At 39.2% G+C, this 20119-nt stretch overlaps 1 protein-coding gene across 3 annotated transcripts in view; it reads left to right on the forward strand.

The window, feature by feature from the left end:
* The window catches only part of ASB7 (ankyrin repeat and SOCS box containing 7), a 45723-nt gene that overhangs the window by 14715 nt on the left and 10889 nt on the right, over positions 1-20119 (forward strand). For all 3 annotated transcript variants that reach the window (XM_032766057.2, XM_075069723.1, XM_075069724.1), the window contains 2 exons: positions 465-725; positions 8047-8652. In XM_032766057.2, coding sequence (XP_032621948.1) covers positions 515-725; positions 8047-8652 — 817 coding nt within the window. In that variant the 5' untranslated portion in view covers positions 465-514. The remainder of the gene's footprint in view (positions 1-464; positions 726-8046; positions 8653-20119) is intronic.

Here is a 20119-nt window from a genome sequence, read left to right on the forward strand (position 1 = left end):
GTGTCTGACTGTATTTGATCCTGTGGCTATGTCTTCACTACCCACCGTATCGGCGGGTAGCAATCGATTGCTCAGGGATCGATATATCGCGTCTCATCTAGACGCGATATGTCGATCCCCGAACACACTTATATCGATTCCGGAACTCCACTATCCGAACGGAGTTGCGGAGTCGACATGGGGAGCCGCGGACATCGATCCCGCGCCGTGAGGATGGTGAGTAATTCGATCTTAGATATTTCGACTTCAGCTACGTTATTCACGTAGCTGAAGTTGCGTATCTGAGATCGATTTTCCCACGTAGTGTAGACCAGCCCTGTGATTATAATGGTCTTAATTTGAGTGTGTACTGTAAGAATTGTTGCATGGTGTCATTTTTAACAGGTGTTCTTGACATTTTTTTTAAGGCATCTTCTCTTTTTCAATCCCTGTTTTAATTTATATATGCTCTATGTTGATTAAAGGTAAATAGTGTGACTGCATGACACTTTTGTAAGACGCAGACTCTGCTAGGATGTTACACCATCACTGTCGGAGGAACCCTGAACTACAGGAAGAGTTGCAGATTCAGGCTGCAGTAGCTGCTGGGGATGTTCACACTGTGCGCAAGATGTTGGAACAGGGCTATTCTCCAAATGGTCGAGATGCCAATGGCTGGACCTTGCTTCATTTCTCTGCAGCAAGAGGGAAAGAGAGATGTGTTCGTGTGTTTCTTGAACACGGAGGTGAGTTGCACAGAAATAAAAGGTCTTGGGTTCCATTCAAAAGTTTTCCATTTCCAGATTGGTAGCAGATTATTTCTGAAGTAACTTTCTCGTTTGCCTCACTTGTTTCTTGGGAGTGGTGCTTTGTTTCTGTCTCCACTCTACTTGTTCTGAATGTTTGCTCCATGAATGTGCTGGCAAACTGTCTTGCCTTTTATCTCCGTTCCCTAGTTCTCAAAATTGCCAGGGAGCAATTATCAAAATGAATAAGCAGTTATAAAAGTAGGTGAGTAGGGAAGAGCTAGATAGAAAGTAAGAGAGAATTTACAGCACCTTTTGTAGGCCTTGTCTGCACTACAAGGGAGATGTGCTCTTAATTTGAGTTAGCAAACTGTAGATAAAATCCTAGTAAGTGCTGAACACAAGGCTGTTTGTAATTCTAACTTGAGCCAGTAGGTCATGTTAAAGACTAGGCTTCCCCATAGACTTTAACTTGATCTAATAACTCATGTGAAAATTATAAACTGCCTTGTCTTCACTGGGATTTTACTTCAAATTAGCTAATTTGAGTTACGCATGCTCTGTTTTTCAGAGTGAAGACAAGGCCATTTTTGTAACTATCTCTTTGAAAGGGTAAAATATCAAAGACAAGCAATTGGTTAGTATAGTACCGTATATACTCGTTCATAAGCTGAATTTTTTTTAGTAAAAAAGGGAAGCACCAGAGAAGGGGGTCGGTTTATGAATAGGTATAGAGAGGGAGAGGTGGGACACAGCCCCTCCCCCCAACAGAGGGAGCAAGAAGAGGCACAGAGCCAGAAGGGAAGAGACGGAGCCAGAGTCTCTCCACTTCTGGCCACGCTGCTCTCCCCACAACCTCCAAAACAGCTGTAGCTCTGGGGCTGGCAGGCTGCGGCCGCGCCACCCGGCTCGGCGGGGCAGGCCCGGCCCGGCCCGCCCGAGCAGGCTGCGGCCAGGTCAGAGACATCCTTCCCTGGCCCTCCCCAGATAAGGTGGGAAGGGATGGGATGGGGAGAATGTAGGGGTAGGGTCATGTGGGGAGTGGTCACGGGTTACTGTCCTGACTCCCAGCTTCCCCCCCCGCCCCCCCAAAAATCCCCACCAGTTGCTGCCTAGCCCATCAGGGTAAGTAGCTGGTGCGTCAGGACACTTTGTTTACTTGGGTTTACTTCCGTGCCTGCGGACTCTCAAGGTAAATAAATGAATCAATAAACCCAGGAGCCAAAGTTTGCCGATTCCTGAATTATAGGGTCGGCTTATGAACAAGTTATAAAAATTTTCCATTTTTACTTATCCATCTTGGGGGGATCGGCTTATAAATGAACCAGCTTATGATTGAGTATATATGGTACAAGAGAGAATCAACTGAAGTAAAGTTTAAGGTAAATATCACTCCTAATGACTTTTGTCAAAACATGGAAGCCTTTTAAGGAAGCACTTTTTTTTGAGTCACTTAAAGGTAGTTGAGGCAAAGCATATCACTAATAATAGAGCAAATGTACATAGTACTTAGGACCGAAAGCACTCCTTACTTTTAGTTTTTTACCAAAACTCCTAGACTTTAGAGGTCAGTGGATTGAACTTGTCTTTGCACTGGACAATGTACAGAGTGGGAGAGATGGATGTGCCACATCCCCAGTCAGAGTGCTGCCCCATTAAACTTTCTCTGGCAGAGAGAGGCTAGATGAAACTCCTGAACTCCCTAACACTGTTCATAAATCAGATCATTGGTTTGCTAAATTTTTACTATCTTCCCATCCCATAGAAACTCACATGAACCATCTGATTGATTAATAAAAACTACTCACATAAGTAGCAGTGGATGAGATCAGGCCCTTAGTTTGTGTTGCATTGTTTGACACACACACATATATTACATATAAAAACTACATTTAAAAGAATGTTATTTAGGTTGCAAAGTAAAGCAAATTTAAAATTAGAAAATGCCACACTTAGGAGTCAGAATTTAAGTTGCACGGGCAACTCTCAATCTGGCATTTCCCAGTCTTCAAGTGGTTGATTTGAGATATAAAAATCTTCGCGATCTTATAAATTTGACTTTCTTTCCAGATTTACAGTCTCTGTAAACTTGTCTTTTCATTTTCAGTACATCCTCTTATAACCATTTTCCTATAAATGCTACTGACTGGCTGCTATGTTCCCCTTTCTATTTATTGCTTTCAGTAAATCTATTGCCAGGTGAGAATTATCTGTAATGAAATAGTCTAGTGCTGGCAGCAGTGTAGAATGCAGTCGGAGGAATTGGAAAGTTGAGCAATTAGGCACCTGGAGAGGAAGAGACTCTAACAGTGTGGGAGTTGGTCATCTAGAAGTAGATTGACTGTTGTATCAGCTAGTAAGCCAGCCAGCTCGTCAATGTCTTAGTTGTATATAGAGTTTATAAAGTAAAATGTATGTTAGTGTTTTCCTTTATTCATGCCAGTCCTTTGGCCCAGACACAAGGATGTAACCAGCAGAAGGAACAGCCAAATGCAAAGAGAATATACCAGAGTTACAAGGTATTTCTTAGCAATTTGATGGCATGGTAGAGCAGTGGAGAGACTTAGTTTGCACGGAGAGTGGAGAAAGCATAGCTCAGAGACAGTTTGGATTCCTCAGAGTTGTGGGTCTTCCAACAGCTTTTTCAGTATAATGAAAACATGATGACAAACGGAATCTGCAAGAGCAATCCAAGCAGCAAGGAGCAATGGTCCCACTGGAGCAGCACAGGAAAGAGAGAGGTGCAGAATGGTTCACAGAATCATCGAAAATTAGAGAATCATTTGATCCATCCTCTTAGCCAGTGCAAAATTTTTCCCTCTAGTATATTTGTGCTTTCCAAATTTCATGCTAAGCCATCTTATGTGTGCAGTAAATTAAGGGAAGAATTATGCTGTGCTAATGCACAGCCCTCTGAATCATAGCCAGCTAGGATCTTTAGGGTGCACAGCAGTTACCTCTCTTAAGCGTTTTATATTCCAGTAATACTCTAGGCGAGTAAGGACATTATTTGGTTATGTGTACCAAAGTAATGGTGGTAAGACTCATTGAAACCAAAAGGAATTTGTTAAGAAACTGCTGAAAGTCCAGAGTAGCAAGTGACCTAAAGGAGTTTCTAGTCTATGCAAATTTGACTTCACAATATCTAAATCTAGTAAGACCTTACAGAATCTAGGAGCAACTAAAAGGTGTGAAATACTGTTCACCTAGACTGATGTATCTTTGTGGATGAAGATTAGTGAATTTCTTGAAGCTTCCTTGTGACTGTATTGCCTTAGGAAATCCTATGCAGGCAGCACTGTGGTGAGTATTTCTGAATCTTGTGGCTAGGGGTAAGTCTCTGGAAGGAAGCAAGCCTGGAATAACAGGAGTACACATAGCTACCTGTCAACGTAGCAACCGCTTCTCGTGCAGGTGGAATAGCTATGCCAACCGGAGAAGCTTTTCTGTCGGCATAGTAGCATTTTCACTGAAGTGCTACAGCGACATAGCACCACTGCAGCATTTTAAGTGTAGACCTGCTCTTAGTAACAGTCCTGTGACTTTTTGGTGTGGGAACGGAGGGGAAAGAGGAAACACATCACAAGGAGTCTTCAAACAGATTCTTCCAGATTTATGACCAGTTGCCTTACAGCAAAGCTAGCCCTCTCGAGTTGGACAGTTACTTAAGAGAACAGTGCAAAGAGAGAAACCTAGAATGAACAGGGTTATACATTTGACTTCAGTTTCACAATGCTAATTTTATTGTGGGATGGTAGGAATGGAAAAAACCTTAGTGAGTGCTTTTGATCCTCCCAATGTGCAGCTCGTAATAGTTTGTCCACAAGATGGCAGCAAAGCACTTTCTTAACAATAATAGGCAGTCTTTTCAGTTTTGTTTTTTTTAAATGATCTGACTACTTAATTGAGTAGAAAATTGGTACCAGTGGTCCAGTAAAAACCCATAATCTTAACAGGAATTAAAATATCATTACCATATGGTGCTGTCCATCATATTGGCTTTCATAAAGCTTAACAGTCGTGTGGCTTGTTTACACAATTGATTGGATTCCTTCACTTTTTCCAGTGATATCTCTTACATAGTTTGCTACTTCTTGGTTGGCCTTTATGTAATTAGGAGTAATTTAACTGGATTGGAGGTAGAGGGGGAGGAAACACTTACAAAAGGGTAGCCTTGTTTGAGAGCCAGTGGTGTTAATTCAAAAACACTGCTAGTGCTAATCTAGGTGAGTCTAGAAACAGAGATAGCATAGACTTATTACATTACTGTAACAGGTACACCATAACCTGTTGGGTTTTTAAGCAGGTGGCTTGATGGATAGAATGGATCAAGCACAATGGAGTAGGAGTGATTTGAGAGAGGATCTAGAACAGTGGTTCTCAATCTAGGGCCGCCGTTTGTTCAGGGAAAGCCCCTGGCAGGCCAGGCTGGTTTATTTACCTGCTGTGTCCACAGGTTCGGCTGGTCGTGGCTCCTGCGGTTCGCTGCTCCATGCCAATGGGGGCTGCGGGAGGTGGCGGCCAGCACATCCCTAGGCCTGCGTTGCTTCCCGCAGCCCCCATTGGCCTGGATCGGTGAGCCGTGGCCAGTGGGAGCCACGATTGGCCAAACCTGCAGGCACAGCAGGTAAACAAGGCCACCCTTTTGTAAGTGTTTCTTCCCCCTCTTCCTCCAATTTAATTAAATTACTTCCCTGAACAAGTGGTGGACCGGGTTTGAGAACCACTGACCTAGAATATTAGCTGAGCAGTCTGGAGCTAGGAAGTCTAGGAGCAGCTGATCCAGGGAAGAATATTTTTTCAGCTCATCATTGATATTTTTAATATCTTTTTGTTTTTTTGACTCTATAGTGGTGTGGACTCTATTTTAGAGCAGGTTGGGAAAGATACCAGTTGCTTCCTGCCAAAACAGGACTGCTCCCTGCAGTTATCTTTGAGCAGTTTCATTTTTAAACTTCTCAAGTACTCAGGCTTCTGCTGCTTCTGTTGAGAGACTATTCCACTGTCTAATACAGCTCACTGTAAGGAATTTTGTCCTGATACATAATCTAAATTTATCCTTATTTTCATCTCATATGTCAAGTTACCCACTTTACTTACCTCAGGCAATAATACTTCCCATTCCTTAATACCCTTTGTGGATTGTTCCCCGCACTGCTCTGTTTTTAATTGCTTAGCCATGCTATGCTTATTTGGCTCTCTTAATCTTTCCTGTTTTTATATTTTTTTTAAAAAAACCTCTCAAGCTCCTTCATCACTTTTGTTGCTCTCCTCTGAATTCTGTCTTAATTATGAATATTTCTGGTGAGGTGATGTCCATAACTGATTCCAGGTGTGGGCACTTCAGACCCATATAAAGCAGAACTTTTTCTTCTCCATTCTCTGACTGGATTCCTCTGTATATTTAATCCAGCATTACATTGACTTAACTTGCTGCCATATCATATTGCAAACTCCACTTGTACCTTCACAGTAGGTTGGAATTTGAGATTGGGCTTATCATCGTACTCCCCATGCTGCAAAGGATGAGGAACGCACAGTTGCCTGGATGTTGGTGTGTGTGGTAAGGGATGGGGGAACCAGTGTGTTTATCCCGAGCAACACATACAACACCCAACATTGGAAGAGGTGTTGACAGCCTCCAGAGGGAGCTGTGTTCTGTCCTTTGACCTTCTGGAAGAAAGGTCATTCCATCATACTCTCGTCTGCACCCCTTCCTCTTCAAACACTGAAGGGGTGGGAAAAATGCAATGAGTGAAGTGTCAGAATTGAGCAATGTGGCTGTCAGGATTTTGCACAGTAGAAATGCATAATGTGATAGTGTCAAATGAAGTCTGGTCTTCCCTGTGGACAGCACCTCTCTTTACAAACCAGGAGACTTGGGTTAGGAAATGGACTCCAGTTTCCAAGCTGTAGACTGGTAGAAGTTGAGCACATTACGAAGTGATGCACATAGGTGAAGATGGAGGGAGATTACCCTTTGACTGCCTTGCCAGCTGGGTAAGAATAGTAGTGGGACAAGCTCCACAGTCCGGTTAGCTGGCTGAAAGTAAGATGTTTAGTGCATGTGAGGAAAGACTTGTGAAAAATCATTTGGGGTGCAAGGGATGTGTCTCTGTGTCCAGGAGTGAGGAGTGGAATTAGGTAACTTGGTCTGGTTGATTTTTTTTTTTTCTCTCTCTCTTTTATTTTTATAATATATGAGAGCACACGCACACTATCTGAATTTCTGTGCTGTTGGTGGTCGTGCGATTGGGGGGACGGGACTATCCGGTCACTTGCAAATTTAGCACTGCCATATCTCCTGATTTTTTTTTTTCCTCCCCATAAGGGGATGCTTACATTCTTGTAAAATCTTAAATTTTTGTAAAACTATAAATTCAGAGCAGACTTCTCATCTTATAAAAACAGACTTTTATCAAGATGATCTGAAATAACATATATCTTACATGCTTTGGAAATCCTACAGACCGCAGAGAAACTTTTTACCTAATACAGTATTACACCCTAAAAACAACACCATCTTGCCAGACCACAAAACATCTGTAATTTGGGACAGCAGATGTTGCTACACATGCTTCTTTTTAAGACTAAGAAACAGCACAAGGGAAAATAAAACAGAGAGAAAGAAGCGTGACATTACAGAGCTGGAAAGGAACTGACTGGACAAAGCAGCAAAGAATCTTGTGGCACCTTATAGACTAACAGACGTTTTGGAGCATGAGCTTTCATGGGTTATGCATCCGATGAAGTGGGTATTCACTCACGAAAGCTCATGCTCCAAAACGTCTGTTAGTCTATAAGGTGCCACAGCATTCTTAGTCTAGATCTGTAAAAGCAGCAAACATGGCTACCCCTCTGATACTTGGCTGGTCAAAGAAGTTTGAACAATTAGCTTAAAAGTGCTAGAACTATGCATGTGTTTAAACATAACTTCATTTTTTTTTCTTGTTGATTACCTTTATTAAACTAAATAAATCATTTGACTCTTCCTTAAAATGGAACTTAGGCCCAGATTTTTAAATGTATCTTGGCGTTGCTGCACTCAACATTGCAACACCTAACTGATTTAGGAGTCTATAAATCTCATTTTCAAAAGGGAGTTAGGCAATTTTGGTTCCTAAGTGAAGTAATGCCTAAGTACTTGTAAAAATCTGGCCCATAGTCTATAAAAGCAAGTAGTAGTTTGAAGCATGTCAAACTATTTCAAGATTTGCTTGAAGAGTAACATTCTGCCGTTTGATTTAATTTAATTTTTTTTTTTTTGGTTGCAGTCTTTTATACTCTAACTTTTTCCCTTTGTTTTGTATTTTCACTTTAGCTGATCCCACAGTTAAGGACTTAATTGGAGGCTTCACTGCTCTGCATTATGCTGCCATGCATGGCCGGGCAAGGATTGCGCGCTTGATGTTGGAATCAGAATATAGAAGTGACATTATCAATGCAAAAAGCAATGATGGTTGGACTCCCCTCCATGTAGCAGCCCACTATGGCAGAGACTCATTTGTCAGACTCCTGCTGGAGTTCAAGGCTGAGGTTGATCCGCTTAGTGATAAAGGTACTACACCGCTTCAGTTAGCCATTATCCGAGAGAGGTCAAGCTGCGTGAAAATCCTTCTGGATCACAATGCCAACATCGACATTCAAAATGGTTTCCTGTTACGATACGCTGTGATCAAAAGCAATCACTCTTACTGCCGAATGTTTCTTCAGAGAGGGGCGGATACAAACTTGGGCCGCTTAGAAGATGGACAGACACCATTACACTTGTCTGCTCTTAGAGATGATGTGCTTTGTGCACAAATGTTATATAATTATGGAGCAGACACTAACACAAAGAACTATGAAGGACAGACCCCATTGGCTGTTTCAATAAGTATTTCTGGAAGTAGCCGACCCTGTCTGGATTTCTTACAAGAAGTAACAAGTATGTATGTAAGAAAAGTTAAACAAAGCACACAGTGTCATTTTTTGGGGTTTAACCTCAGGGAAACATTTAATCTTAGCATCTCACTGCTAGTTAAATGCATTAGAAAGTTCCTGGAGGTGATAGTGGGGGAAGCTCATTTACTGTCCTTCTCAGGAAAGGAGCTAACACTAAGGACACCATATTTAAATTAACTTAGAGAGAGAGTCTGGAAGTGTTCATCAAAAGATCTGTATGTGGCTATAAAATGCAGTTTTATTAGAACTGGCCTTAAGTGCAAGCATAACGTGGCTTCTTAGGATCCTTTGCTTGTCTGACATCCTGCAAAAACTCTGCAGCTCACTGTCTCATCTGGCATTAGGACCAGAGCAGGAGGAATTTTTCTATTTTTTATTTTGTTTTTGTTTTTGTTTTCCGCTTCTCTTCCCACACCTCTTCCCTGGACAGCAACATGAGCCTAGTTGTTTTCTTCTGCCTGTACCTGTTCGATATCTGGGAGCACTAGACTTACTGAAGTACCCTCCCAGTTCTAAAAAGTTTTTGATTTTTGACTACATTATGCAAGATGTTAGAAATGGAGTGACCTATTTAAAAAATTCCTTCATAAGGAGGATGCTGCCACTGAAAATGTTCAGGGTACAGAACTGCATTGCTAATAAGGTAACAAGGTATAATCCAGGATTATTATTATTATTAAGAGGGCCTGACTGATTCTCATGTGCCCAGAATCAAGTGGTATAGGACAGTTGGTGTGTGGCTTTTTAAAGCTTCTCTTACTTTTGCATGTTGCATTTTCAAACAATGAAAGTTCATAACCACATGCAGTATAGGTGCGAGAGAGAAACTGAATTTTTAATCACTGAATCAGATGAAATTTAGCAATTGTAGATACACGTAAGCATTCAGAATCAGACTTCTAATTTTATGTATGACTTGTATTATTGTGTTCACTAAAGACCTATTGTTCATATATCTGAAAGCTTGATATATACAGTGTTTGGACAGATGGAGGTTGGATAATAGGAAAAACAAGGGGAGGAAAGACTTTAATTTCATTGAACTTTTTTTTATCGAGAATAGAATAGAACAACGCTTTTGTTGCCTGTCTTTGGAAACGTTTCTCACCATTTTAGTTGTACTGTTGGGGTTATTTATGGACAAAATAATATCCAATCTTCTAATTTTCCATAGTCTTAGTGGGCTGTAACGGTAAGACTGAAGCATATTCTAATCCTTTGAAGTGTGTCCCTAATATCTGAAACTTCATCAAAAATCTGAAAACTTAAATAACTTTGTTTGTAGGCTGCAGATTCTGCAGTGGAATTGCTAAGTTTCTAACAATTTAGCATTAATGACTTCTAAGTAAAGAAGTTAGAAGTAATTCCAAATCTTTTAGATGCCCAGAAACTCTAAAAGTATTCCTATGGCTTTAAGGAAGTAGCAGTTGTCTTTGTTAATACATGCACACAAATAGTTAAGAAACCAAAGACTTAGAATACTGTTCCATCTGCAGTGGACATTCATTCACTTGTGTGTACAAAAATAACACTTATGTACAGCTGTGCCTTTTCAAAGTACTTTAGAACATTTCATTTAAAATTAGTGTCTCTTCTTTATGCAGCACTGTTATCATTGTTCTGAAGGGCTAAGCACATATGTTATATTAAAATATATATAGTTCTAATATCAATGTGTACTGCTAAACCAAATGGGGTTGAAGCTTGTGTGAACTGGGGTGGGAATTACGAGAAGTGGAGCTTCTTAATGGGGATGGATATAAAGAGACTGGTAGCATTCTGATTGTATTCTGGAGAGGGTTTCATGTTGTTTGTTTGTCCCCCCCCCCCCCCATGTTCTTCAGTCTAATCTGAGAGATTATAAATGGTCTTGATATGTCTGCTTGGGGTGGGTGCAGGTCTTTTTTCTAGCATCCATCTACCTCATCTCAGCAGCACTTCTTCAGTAGCTGCTTTAGGATATCTGCGAGAGTTGTGTCACTATATAAACTAGAATGATGAAGGTTTAAAATGGAAGAGAAAGTAGGATTGGTTGCAAGATCTCTCGTTATTCAGCCTCTGTTGTGTTAGGCAACGGGAAACAAGGCAGGACTAAATCAGTTGCAAGATGGAGACCGAGTTTGAAATCGCTCAGTCTCACTGGCCATCTCCTGATTCTGCCCTTGTGGGAGGAGGGTAGTGTGACAATGACCTACACATCAGAGGTAGTTACAGTTATCTTTGAGTTGGTCATGGATGAGGCTCCTAAATTTGCATTTGTAGTGATAATCCTGGTAGGATGACACTGTAGGAAGTTTAGCACTGCAGTTGGGCATTTGGTTGAACATAAACTGAGAAGTGTGGCTATGCTAATTGAATTTTACTTCCAAAAGTGGTCTCCGACTCAAAAATTAATCTGGTAGCTTGTCCATTTATTGAAAGTCCAGGGAAGGTGTTACTTTGGACTTAGTAGAGAGTGCCCTGTTTCATAGCAGAATCCCTAATTGAGAGCTGAGCTGATTGCTCTGGGTGACTTCATTGTCAATGTGGGTAAATCATCTGGGTTATCTCAGGTGTTGCTGTGTCACCACACATAGCTGGCCATACTCTTGAACTGTTTTTTGCTTTAGCTTTGGAAGTGGGCAGAATGGAGGTTGGACCTCTATCCAGGACCCTATCTTCCTTTGTTTTGAGCTCAGGATACACATCTCTTGAGTCAAAGGGCCTTTTTTAAACACCTTTTGACTTCCTACTTCTGAGACATATTGCTAACAGACCACTGTTGTAGAACACTAATGATCTTATGTCATTTATTTTCAGTGTGGTGTCTCCTAAATGCCCCATGTTTTGTTTCTGTATATTTCCTTTGTATGCAGATGATCTGGGGCAGATGAAGCATGTAGAGAGTCAGCTAGTAGTCTGGAGGCAGATGTCCCCAGTTAAGTCATGTATGCAGTGTAGTTGTAGCCGTGTCAGACCCAGGATATTAGAGAGTCAGGGTGGGTGAGGTAATGTCTTTCTTCAGGCCAACTTGTATTGGTGAGAGAGACAAGCTTTCAAGCCACACAGAGCTCTTCATCAGGTAAGACAGAGGGTTACATAAAGAATTTTTGAAGTCTCATGCCATGGCTCTGCATGAGAAAATGTCTTTGCCTCCACCGCATCAGCTATTGTTAGGACGCTGAAAAATTTATTTCTAGTGGTGGACAATTTGAATTTTTGCCATCTCATTCAGTAGCAGAGTAGAGTGTTTTAGAGTCTTAGATTTGGAGCTTGCAAGGCATTTAGGTTTTGTTTGGATGCTAGTCCAGTTTTTTAATGTATAGCTTTGTTGATGTATTTTGTATATGTACCCAGTGCTCTGAATGAATGTCTTAGATCTGTCATAAGTCTCTGTTTTAACTATGGGAGCCACCACTGGAAGGCAAAGTTTTATAAATTGTGAGTTAATTTGTAAAGGGCATTAAGCCAATATTTTTAATATGTACTTTCAAAAGCAAGGAACTACATATACACTTTAGACAGCTACCATCTGTTTTCCAGTCTAGGCATAAGCCACAGTATTGAAAATACTTACTCATCTTGAAGAAATATAGTATATTTCTGTCTTTGTTGCATGGTGGATTTGAGTTCAATCAAATTGATTTAAATCACTAGTCAGGAAGACTCGATTTAATCATGGTTTTTTACATAAAGGTGCATTTTTGTTGGTTGTTATAACCTTAATACATATTCTTCACAACTCAGAGATGTAGGTTTCATTTTTAGAAGGTACACACTCCACATTTTTAAACAGTGATTTGTTTTGAAAACTTTTCAGATTAGTTTTACAGCTATATCAGAAAATGAATGATTGTTTGGTTATTTCAAAGGTAAATTGGGAGGTGAACTATCTCTAATTCAACAGGCTAATCATTAATATTTGGAGGATTTTCTTGCTATGCTGTATTAGGAGGAGAACATCACCAGACAGACATTAAATTGTTTTATTTAACTAAAACAACAACATTAAGTATTCTGGATATTTTTCTTCAACAGCAAACATATAATATTTTAACAAAACAAGCGTATGTCCATCACTTCTCACATTTATCTCCAGACTTCTCCTTGTCCAGATCTATTCTGCCCCCAATAATTTTCTGTTCATTGAACTTTTTGAAACTTTTCACTTTTAGAGAGAAGTAAGGGATTGACTCTTTGTACACAAGTTTGAAAAGGGACAATAGGGTTGAGGTCTGTTATTTCTCACCTCTATATATTATTTATTTATTTAAAACATTTTTGCTGCTAACAAGCATGTTACCTCTGGAGACACAAATCCAGTTAGAGAACTGCAAAACTAAGCATCTCTGATGGTATCTTTTAGGATGAGCACGGAGTCCCCTGGGGAGATTGAAAGATTAACCTAAATAATCTGTCCAGAAGCCTGTGAAGCCCCATAACATTGGGTCCCTGATCCATGAACTATTGGAACTCATTTACAAAACTTTTCTTAAATATTGTATCAATATATTGTCTCATACTATAGAATTATAATTTATAATCCCTGTTCCGTGATGAGATATCTTTCAGTTATAATGTATCTTTAGATAAATTTTTTCCTCAAAAAACATTGTATCAAAAAAAGTCCGTTTTTTGGTGGTTGTTTTTTTTTAAATCATTGATTTATATCCACCCTGCTTTGCTGGCTCTTGTAGGCTTGTTGCATTGAACTTTTTCCCCCCTAAACTGATGTCAGAACACTGGTACCAATGCTCTTACTACAGAGAGCCTATAGCTCCCTATAATGGAGAACAGACAAGAGACCAAGCCTGTAAATACATCTCCAATCTTAGAATTAGATCTACAAGAAAGACCTGATTTGTCTACCTTTCCCTGAGGAAATGTCTCTCCTGTGCTTTCCAGTGAGGGGGGTGGTCAGACATTTAACTTCCCTTTCTCTTGGGATTCCTTTACATATTGGAAGGCCAGATTAGTCTAAGCATGAAGTTGGAAGTTTAGCCTTGGTTTCCCAGTCTGGAAAATAGATAATATACCTCTACCTCGATATAACGCTGTCCTTGGGAGCCAAAAAATCTTACTGTGTTATAAGTGAAACCGCATTGTATCAAACTTGCTTTGATCCACCGGAGTGTGCAGCCCCCAACCCCACCCCCCCTCTACCCCGGAGTGCTGCTTTACCGCATTATATCCGAATTCGTGTTATATCGGGTCACATTATATCGAGGTGGAGGTGTACCTGTCTAGTTAATCCTGGGTTGCCAATCAATGGTTAGGTGAAATACTAATTCAGTTGTATTAAGATTAGTTGTTTTATATTCTCAAAAGGACAAGGCTAATATTAGCTTTAACAAAGAATTTCAGATTGTATGCTTTAGAAAATGTTTACAGCATTGTAGGCATGGATGAAATTTTAAAGATAGGGACCTCTACAAAGAAACTATGGAAACTCCCTGCTGAGAGACAGGGTCAGTAAAACTATCTTTATTTATTTTTTTGCTATAATTTAGGCAAAAAAATTTAAACTTTGACCGTTTTCTGATCGTATAGTTTAAACTCCTCTGAATATAGTAATTTCACAGTGTAAAATTCTGTTGCAACCTTACTCAGTAACAACACTTAAAACAAATGCAGTAATTCCTTGAAATCACCTGCTAGAAATCAATTGGAAGACGTCTCATTAAGCTTGTTAATCTTTCATTTATGTGTGCATGGTAACATGCATGCAATTTACTGAAATTGTGAAAATCTATTGCCCAGTAGGTGCTGGTGGTAATCTCACACTGATAAATGGGCTCTGTTTTGAGAGATTGGGTTTTGCTTTGTGTTAAGGCTGTATGAATCAGTTATTTTATCATTGGCCCTGTTAAATAAATAATCTTACACAAGTTCCACGATACTTTCCTCTTCTCACTAGTAACAATTGTTCAAAGACCAATATGTTCTTCAAACAATGTTTGGTTCTTTTATGTCGCATATTGAAGATAGATCAAATCACCTTTTCAAAGAATTGACACAACCCACCTTCTTTCAAAACAAAGGGAGTAAATTTTCAAAGCCCTCCACAGCGTTTTAGCAGTGTGACTGTCGTCATAGTCAGAGTTGGCTGGCTAAAACTGGCACAATGCTCTGAAAATATACCCAGCAAGTCAGCTTTTAGCCTGTAACTGGGATTTTTGTTCATTTAATTCTTCTGAATCTGCTAGCTCAGCATAGCAGTTTGAAGATCCCTTTGTGCAAACAAAAATCTTGATATACTTATTTCTGTGTTTTAAAGTAAAGGTAATGGAAAAAGGTGTAGCATACAGTAAAATGTCAGGTATTCAAAGTGTAAGATGGTCCATTAGCACTGTTTTATAAAGTACTACTTATTCTTTCAGAACACTTTTCATGATTATATCATCTCCTAAATAAGACATATGAAATGGAACATATGTAAGCAGCGTGATACTGGAGCTGCTTTTGGTGAAAACACCAGCACTACATATGATTTAATAAAAACTACATAGCAGTCAAATTATTGATTATATTACAAACAAGAAGTAAATTCTGATGTGTGTAGTTCAGAGTACTAAAATCCCAATATTGTTAATCTTAAAAATCTTTCTTATACACCTCTGTACTTCATTTCAGAGAGTTGGCTGATTATTTTTACTTCCATATGCAAATTTTCAAGCCAAAGGTACCTTTCTTTGCTACATATTTGCTATACCAGAAATACTGATCTTTGATGAACATCTGCATAACTAATCTAATCTAAAACCCCCAATTTACTTGGAATTTTGGTTTTTAGTGCAGTTTGAAAATATGCTTATTGTAGATGCCTCATAGCAGAGGTATGGTCATCACTGATTTTAAATTAAACTGGAGCTTTTAAACTAGCTTGTATTGCATACAGTTAAATAGGGGTACAATGCTAGCCTTGTCCTATGGCACTAGTTACTGGGGGAAGAGGAATCCGTTCAGTTTCACAGTGCACTATTGTACTAGTAGCCACAAACTATGCAACTGTTCCATTCCAGGGGCAGGGGAAATAGTCTCAGAATATGTGATTGTTATGTTTGATATTCATACTAGTCATACAGATTTGATTTGTTTTAGGCCAGCGACATCTTCATAGTGGCATTAACAATGGTACAAAACCAAATCCTGTTATGTCACTTGACTTCCCTGGTCATTTGACTATTACTGCTTAGGTTTGGAATTCTAGATATTGCATTTCTTAAACTGTGAGAGCAGGATCAAGCGTCTGAAATAAAGTGCAAGATTCCCATTCACTTCAGTAGGAGCAGAACTCCCATTCCTTCAGTGGGAGCTGTTTGTTAGGTGACTAGATCCTTTTTAAACATTCCTGCTACCTCTTCTGCAACATGTCAATATGTTTCTTAGGGCATGTCTTATGCTAGCAGCGTGTACCACAGTGCTGCACTGTAACTCCCTTGAGTGGATGCTGTGGGCATGATCTGAAAGGTTCCTGCCCCATAGTCTGAACTGCATGGCAAAGCACACCAGCCCTTAGAGAATGGGCAATGTGTGTATTAACATGGTAGGTTTGTTTTCTAAGCAAGAGGGCACGTGCCTCAGGGTAGGCTCAATTCCTTAAACTATTCTTGAATTAAAAGATGATACGCTCTTAGAATATGAGCTAGTCAATGGACAATTCATGGGTCTTTAAAAAAGGACGTTGGGCATTTTTTTTAACTATGCTGTCTGTTCTCTCACAGTTGTGAAAATTTCATAACAGATTGCTGCTCTGTGCTAAACAAATCGGATGGGAAACAAAAATAGATAATCCACTCTCAGTGGGCCCCATTTTACTTTAGCCACCCACTCCCAAACAAACATCAAAATGTATTCTATATACCAAAATGTCAGTCATTGTTATGAGCTCCCTGCACCTTTTCCCCCATTTCTGATCTCTTTGAGTTCATCCACCTTAAGTGTTCGGCCTTTTGCCCTTTCTTGTCTTGGGTGAAATCTCATGATTCTTCCACTCTTAGAACCAGGACCTGGGTATGCTATTGCATGTACGCCAACCAGTTACCATTCTGCAGGTTTCAGGAACTTGTGACCAGTGATAGTGACCCACAGTCATCTTGAAACAAAATATTATTATTTAATAGCTGGAACAAAGCATTAGCAAAAAAAGCATTTTATATTGAGTCAAATCTAATTTTTCACTTAGCTTTTAGTTAAGGTAGATAAGAGGAAAGCTTATATTACATGAACATAACCAACGTGCATTCCCCTAGCCAGTCTAGAACCTCATGTGTCTTTGGGTCTCTGTTCCCTTTTTCAAGCTAGTTTTGGCACTCCACAAAGAGAGTGGACTAAAACTATTAAAGCTACTCACTCTAGCATTGTCTTAATAAACCTTAAGTCTAAGCCATCAGTGACTATTGGAAAGGGCCTCCTCTCTTTTTCCTGTGACCTTGTCCACATGGGGAAATTGACTAGCAATAGCTCTTCCAGAATTGTTCCCCTATGGACATTCCATTCCAGAATAAAAGTGATTTTTTAAATTTTGGAATACTGTCCAGATGGAGAGCTATTGAAGAATGAGCTATCACATCATTTCCACATGTAAACATGGTGGATAGGCTAAGTAGGTAGACTGTGCTAACCAGGCAGACACTTCAGATGAAATTTCTCCCCATTTATGATAGACCACCCCCATGATAGTGACAGATCTAGATAGAGAAATAATAGTTATTAAACAGCCCCCTCATTGTCACGTTGTTGTTTAAAGTATTCTGTATTGTATCTCCTTTTGCATCTTTGCTGATTACAAAGGTATGTATTTATGTTCTGATTTCGGTGCTTTGGATCACTGGAAACAAACTGTCACAAATACTGGATTGTGGTACTGATGATTAAATCAAAATTTAGGCAGAGACTGGATAGATAGGAGACAACTTCTGCTTATACACTCCTTCAGAAACAACAGGGAAGGAGATTTAAAATTCCTAGCGTGCCAATATAGTGCAGAGCATTGCTTTCTTGCCAGCTGATTGATTTGTGGCTATATTGACTAAGGCACTAGGTGGGCAGAGATTGTGCATTCCAAGGACAGTGCACATATTCTGGAAGGAAGACAGACAGGTCATGTTAGCTGAGTAAGAACATCACTGACTATGAGAGAGGACTATGTTGTTGTTAGCTTTGCAAGTATCCTTTTTCTAGAGCCATCAGTGTTTCCATTTCTACAGCTCTTACCCATATATTTTGAGGAGAAGAAAGTTGGCTGGTTTATCATGGGCAGCAATGTTTTGAAAATAGACTAGTGCAGCTTCTTAAAGGTGAAATTTGGGAACCTCTGCTCTGTATTTTTAAAGACCTTCAAAGTTCACTGTTAACCTTGTCACTTCCAACTCTGACAACTAGTGCATAGAGATGCTAGAGAAATATTTATAAGTTTTTCTTTAAAACTTGGGCCTCAGTTTATATTATGTAAAACAAACAAACAAACAAAAGTCTGATGTCAAGGTATTGTAGAATGTATTGAACTATACCCCTCACTCCTAACTTCAGGAGTCAACCCTCTAAATCCCTAGTTGGTTATTTTGGAAGCAGCTCACTCATGTTTGAGATGTAACAATATCCTCAACTAAAATTGTAGAATTTTTTTATTTATTTATTTTATTTAAGACGAAGGCTGGAGAGTGAATGGAAATTGAGGATAAAATGCAGGAATGAGTTGTATTCAGAACACAAGCAATTGTCTTAGTACAAGAAGAGACCATTCTAAAGATCAACAATGTTTTACTAAATAAATAATTTTAATCAACATAATAAACCTCTGGAACTTGCTTTGCAAGCAATTGAGGCATCTAACTTAGAGAAAAATGTTACACGTTGTATAAGAACAAACATCTGTCCCACTAAGAGGGATAAATCACAGAGCCATCAGTACTCCATAGTTTAGACCATAAAATAATCAGTGATGTGATAGGAAGAAATTTGTCTAGGATGAGTGGAGTATTGCACAAATAAATGGATTACGGGGAATTTCTACTTTCCTCTGAAGCATCATCTGACATTGATGGATTGCTTTGGAGAGAAGAGACCAGATGAATTGTCAGCTATAAGAACAGATTAGTAGTTCTGCCCACTTCTAATTTTTGTGGTCTTTATTACAAGACATAAAACAACCATCTATAAAAATAGCTGATTTACTCATGTGGATGTTTTACCAAACCTTGAGCCCCCCTAGAGCAATGAGCGTTCACTGGCTTGACCCTAACTGTAATAACACAAATATAACAAAAAAAAGAACAACTCCAAAATAAAATTTGCGGCAAAATAGATGGCTGTTTGGAAATGGCCATGGAATTTCTTTAAGTGGTATTTACTGTCTACAGAACTAGTTTGTATCTCATTGCGGTCCACGAGTCAGGTTGCTGGTTGAAAGTCCTTCTGCTCTTTGTTGTTCTTTTCTGTTCTACTTCTTTAAAAATCTTATTAGCCTAAATATCCTTCCAAAGTCATGATGCAGCAAATTCTCCCTGCTTGTTCTCTCCTAATCATTTTTAGTCAGAACTTTATTCATCACTTAACCTGTCTTGCTTTGCCAAGTTACTAATAACATTTTACATTTGCCAAACTAAGGTTCACTGATGTTGGTCTATAATCCTTAAATTTTTTTCTTTTTCATTCAGATGCAACCAAGAATGAGTAAGTGCTCTAGACACCGTTTCTAATAAATCACAAATGCATTAATAACCCTGGGATTTGCAAGGCATGACCTAAGACACTAACAACCACTAGATATAGCAACTGGTGCTTAACATTGGAAATGTCCTTTGTTAACACATTCCCAGGAAATATTCTTAGGCTTATCAGGAAGAAGTGTCAAACTTTTGATAAATTTAGGGAGTTACTAGAGACCCGATTAACTGCTGGCCAATTTCTTCTGGCTATTTTACATTGTTCTGTTCTGTTTTACTCAAACAGATCACAGGATGTTAATGTGATTCTGAAACCAGAAATCATTGGCTCATAGCTGTGTTCTTGTGTGCACTAATTCATACCAGGAATATCATAGTGTTCGTTAGCAGCAAACACTGTTGTTTCTAGTTAAAGTTTAAAAGATGCTTCCATTTCATTTTGTTTTGTTTCATTCCTTGATGAATTTATAGAAACTTTTCTTTTGGAGTATGAAACTTCTCATGCTTGGTCTCAGGTCAAAAGCAATTTTTCCTCACACTCTGAAGCTTAAGTATGTGAGCTGTATAACTTCACTCATATATATTATATTATCAAATAGAAAATTTCTATTGTGTAGCTAAGTCATCAGTGATCTATAATGAGAACCACAGATCATGGCTGAAATATTATATTTTTTAAAAATTAGCATTTAACTACCCTGATGTTGAGTGTCCTAGAAATATTATTGCTGTCATGAAAGAAAAAGACTTTGGAGCTTGCTTCAAATCCAGTAACTTTCAAAATGAGCTTAAATTAGTTTCTAG

This window comes from Chelonoidis abingdonii, chromosome 9 (genome assembly GCF_003597395.2).
Source record: "Chelonoidis abingdonii isolate Lonesome George chromosome 9, CheloAbing_2.0, whole genome shotgun sequence".
Lineage (NCBI taxonomy): Eukaryota > Metazoa > Chordata > Testudines > Testudinidae > Chelonoidis > Chelonoidis abingdonii.